This window comes from Dromiciops gliroides, chromosome 2 (genome assembly GCF_019393635.1).
Source record: "Dromiciops gliroides isolate mDroGli1 chromosome 2, mDroGli1.pri, whole genome shotgun sequence".
In the NCBI taxonomy this organism is placed as follows: Eukaryota; Metazoa; Chordata; class Mammalia; order Microbiotheria; family Microbiotheriidae; genus Dromiciops; species Dromiciops gliroides.
Window position 1 is genome coordinate 43,391,510 of NC_057862.1, and position 3,886 is coordinate 43,395,395.

Below are 3,886 nucleotides of genomic sequence, written 5' to 3' on the forward strand. Positions count from 1 at the left end.
CCCTGGTAATAGCATCGTTCTTAATCCTTCAAGGTTCTCCTCAATTGTAGTGCTGCTTCCTCCATGTTGGCAATTTTTTTTCCTTCTTCACTACCTTCCCCCAGCTAGAAATGGTAATTCCTACATTGACTCTCTCAGGTCACCCTACTTGACCAGTCCTGAAAACTTAATAATTGTCCAATTGTGTGAGTTATTGAAGCACTTTTCCCATCTCATCACCCAATCAAAGTAAATCACCTATCTTTAGGTATGATGGATATTAATTGCCCAGTGGAATGGGAAGAGCACTCCAAAAGTCCTTCTTCATTTATGAGCTTTTTGAGGTCAAAGACTGAATTGTGACAAGCCTGTGAACTCCTGTACCTATCATAGTAGAATTCACACAATTAGGAGAAATTAAATGCATGTTGAACTAAAAGGTCCTTTCTGTTTTCTAGGTCCCATAATAAGATGATGAAGAATGAGACAAATGTTGAAGAATTTATCTTAGAAGGATTTCCTGCAGTCCAGCACCTAGGGAAACTTCTCTTTGTTGTGTTGCTAATGCTGTATCTTGTGTCTATCATAGGAAATACAGTCATTGTCATAATCATGTGGGTGGACCATCGCCTTCAAATACCAATGTACCTTTTCCTCAGTGGTTTCTCTTTCCTAGAATGCTGTTTTACAACAAGTGTTATTCCAAAATTGCTGTCAATCTTTCTTTCAGGTATGCAAACCATTTCCTTTGCTGCCTGTCTCACTCAAGCCTTTGTATTTATTTCTATTGGGATCACAGGCTTCTTCCTCATGGCTGTGATGTCAATAGATCGATACATGGCAATTTGCAACCCTCTTCATTACCCCAGTATCATGACAATGAGGGTCTGTTTCCTTTTGATCCTCTTCTGTTGCAGTATGGGAACTGTTGCAACAACTAGTCTGATCATAAAGGTATCTCAACTATCCTTCTGTGATTCTAACATCATCAAACATTTCTTATGTGATCTTGGTCCTCTGACACAACTCTCATGCTCTGATACAAGTTTTATTCAATCGTTGACTTTTTTTCTTGCTCTGTTTATCATTCTGTCCTCCCTTGCAGTCACAATCATATGTTATGTCAATATTGCAATGACAATAATGCATCTCCCATCAGCAAAGGAACGCCAGAAAGCTTTCTCCACCTGTTCCTCTCACCTTATTGTCCTTTTTCTAATATATGGCAGCTGTATTTTTATATATATAAAACCCAATCAAGCCAACAGATTAGACACCAACAAGGAGGCAGCTCTTATGAACACTGTAGTTACCCCTGCACTGAACCCCTTCATTTATACTTTACGAAATAAGCAGTTCAGACTGGCTTTGAGAGATACTATTTACAAGATGAAATTGTTGAGACAGTCAAGACCTTAAAGTTGGAAGACAAATTATTTCGGCTAATCTTCTATACACTCTATTGAAATGTCAAATAATAAGAAATTTATTTCCTCATTAGACAACCCACTGCTGATCAGTTCTAATAAGATAAAAGTATGTTAATCTTTACAGCAAGTGTCTCTGATAAAGGCCTCATTTCTCAAATATATAGAGAATTGAGTCAAAATTATAAGAAGGCAAGACATTCCCCAATTGATAAATGGTCAGAATATATGAATAGGCAGTATTCAGATAAAGAAATCAAAACTATCTAGAGCAATATGAAAAAGTACTCTAAATCACTTTTGATTAGAGCTATTCAAATTAAAACGACTCTGAAGTACCACCTCACACCTATCAGATTGCCTAATATGACAAAAAAAGGGAAACGATTAATGTTGGAGAGGATGTGGGGAAATTAGGACACTAATGTATTGTTGGTAGAGTTATGAACTTATTCAACCATTCTGTGAAACAATTTGGAACTATGCCTAACAGGCAACCAAACTGTGCATGTCTATTGTTCCAGCAATGCCATTACTAAGTCTGTATCCCAAAAAGATCAGAAAAGAAGGAAAAGGGACATACATGTGAAAAAATATTTATAGCAGCCCTTTTCATGACAGTAAAAATATTAGAAATTGAGGGGAGGCCCATTAATTGGGGAATGACTGAACATGCACCATTAAAAAAAATGATGAGCAGGCAGATTTACCTGGAAAGACTTGTACAAACTGCTGCAAAGTGAAATGAGCAGGACCAGGAAAACATTGTACACCATATCAGCAACATTGTGTAATGATCAACTATGGATAACTTAGCTCTTCTCAGCAACACAATGATCCAAGGAAATTACAAAGGATTCATGGTGGAAAAAGCTACTTAGATGTAGAAAAAGAACTGATGGCTCTAAATGCATATATGAGCATACTTTTTTCATTTTATTTTTTGTGTTTTTTTTCCTTTTCATCTATTTCTTCTTTAACAACTATGACTAATATGGAAATATGTTTTCCATAATTGTACATATATAACCTATATAAAATTGCTTACCATTTTAGGAAGAGAGGAGGGAAGGGGAGAGAAAGAGGGAGAAAAATTGCAACTGAAAATCTTGCAAATATAAATGCTAACATTTTGCTTTACATATAATTGGAAAAAAATAAAATATTTTTAAAAAGACAAAAAGTGCCTTGTGTTAAATAGAAATCCCAGGATCACATATTTTTAGCTAGAATGGACCTCAGAAATTAAGTAGTCCAATTCTCTCATTTTATACTGAAACTGACATTAACTCATCTAACTACTAAGATTTACAGAAAGCATTAATTTGTGCAAAGCACTCTGCATAGACTATCTCATTTGAGTCTCAGTAACTCTAGGGTTAGTATAATGGTTAGAATTATACCCATTTTTTTCAGATGAGAAAACTAAGGTAAAGACAATTTTAGTGACTTGTTTAGAACAACTAGTAAGGGTCAGAGGCAGGATCTGAGCCCAGATATTGCTGATGCCATAACCAACACCCCATGCACCATTCACAACTCATACTAAGTATAGACCCTCTAGTCTTTGGAGGTGGCTTAGATGGGATATGCCTTCTTTCTCAATTAGGGTGATTTTTCCGTTATTTGTTTACTATCAACTGGGGAACCTAATGATGATGCTGAGGGAAAGCCTGGAAGCATTTTCTCATTTTAGAGTTAGAGATTAAGGTGTGAGAAGTGCGGATCCCGAAGAAACATTAGTGTACTTTGTGTGACTGGACAGAGATACTTTGTTTCTCATTCAGAGTGGAGGAAGACATGAGAGATTGCATTTAGTACCCCTCTTATAATGCTGTTCTACTAAACAGAGGGTTTATTCAAAAGATTAATCACAAATGAATAGAAATCCATCTTTCCAGAAGGGAAAAATGTTAAATGAATAATAATCATAGATTATCACACCATGGATAATGTGCCTGGGGGATTATAAAAAGATGAATATGGGAAATGTATGCTACTCCCCATAGGCATGGTTATCCAGTCCAACAGTTCAGTTCAATTTAGATATAGAAATAGTTTGGAAATAGTCTCATATGAAGTTTCCATCTAATTTTGCTCTTTGGAGCCATATAAAACATGTCTACCTTTTGAATAACTGAGTAAAGAGGCAACAAGATACAATGGAAAACATTCTGGATTTTGATACAGAGGAACTGGGTTCAAATTCTGCTTTATGAATTACTACCTGTGTGTTCTTGGGCAAGTCATTAACCTCTCTGGGTTACAGTTTCCTCTCCAAAAGTCAAATAATTAATCAATACACATTTCTAACCTCTTACTATTGCCAGGCATTGTGCTATGCATACAAAAAAAGACCAAAGATAATCCCTGCCCTCAAGGAGCTTACTACCTAATGGAGGAGATAAATATATACAAAAGCAAATTAGATACGTGGTAAATATAAAATAATGAACAGAAGGAAGGCATTAGAGATAAGG

The 3,886-nt window shown here is 35.9% G+C and overlaps 1 protein-coding gene across 1 annotated transcript; it reads left to right on the forward strand.

Annotated features, from left to right (window-relative positions):
- Positions 1-450: 450 nt before the first annotated feature.
- On the forward strand, positions 451-1,398 carry LOC122738242 (olfactory receptor 6C2-like). Its single transcript, XM_043980298.1, has one exon. The coding sequence runs from the start codon at positions 451-453 to the stop codon at positions 1,396-1,398; it is 948 nt and encodes a 315-aa protein (XP_043836233.1).
- Positions 1,399-3,886: the final 2,488 nt, after the last annotated feature.

Excerpts from the sequence above, each read along its gene's own strand:
- LOC122738242 (XM_043980298.1), top strand. The coding sequence starts at position 451 with ATGATGAAGAATGAGACAAATGTTGAAGAATTTATCTTAGAAGGATTT.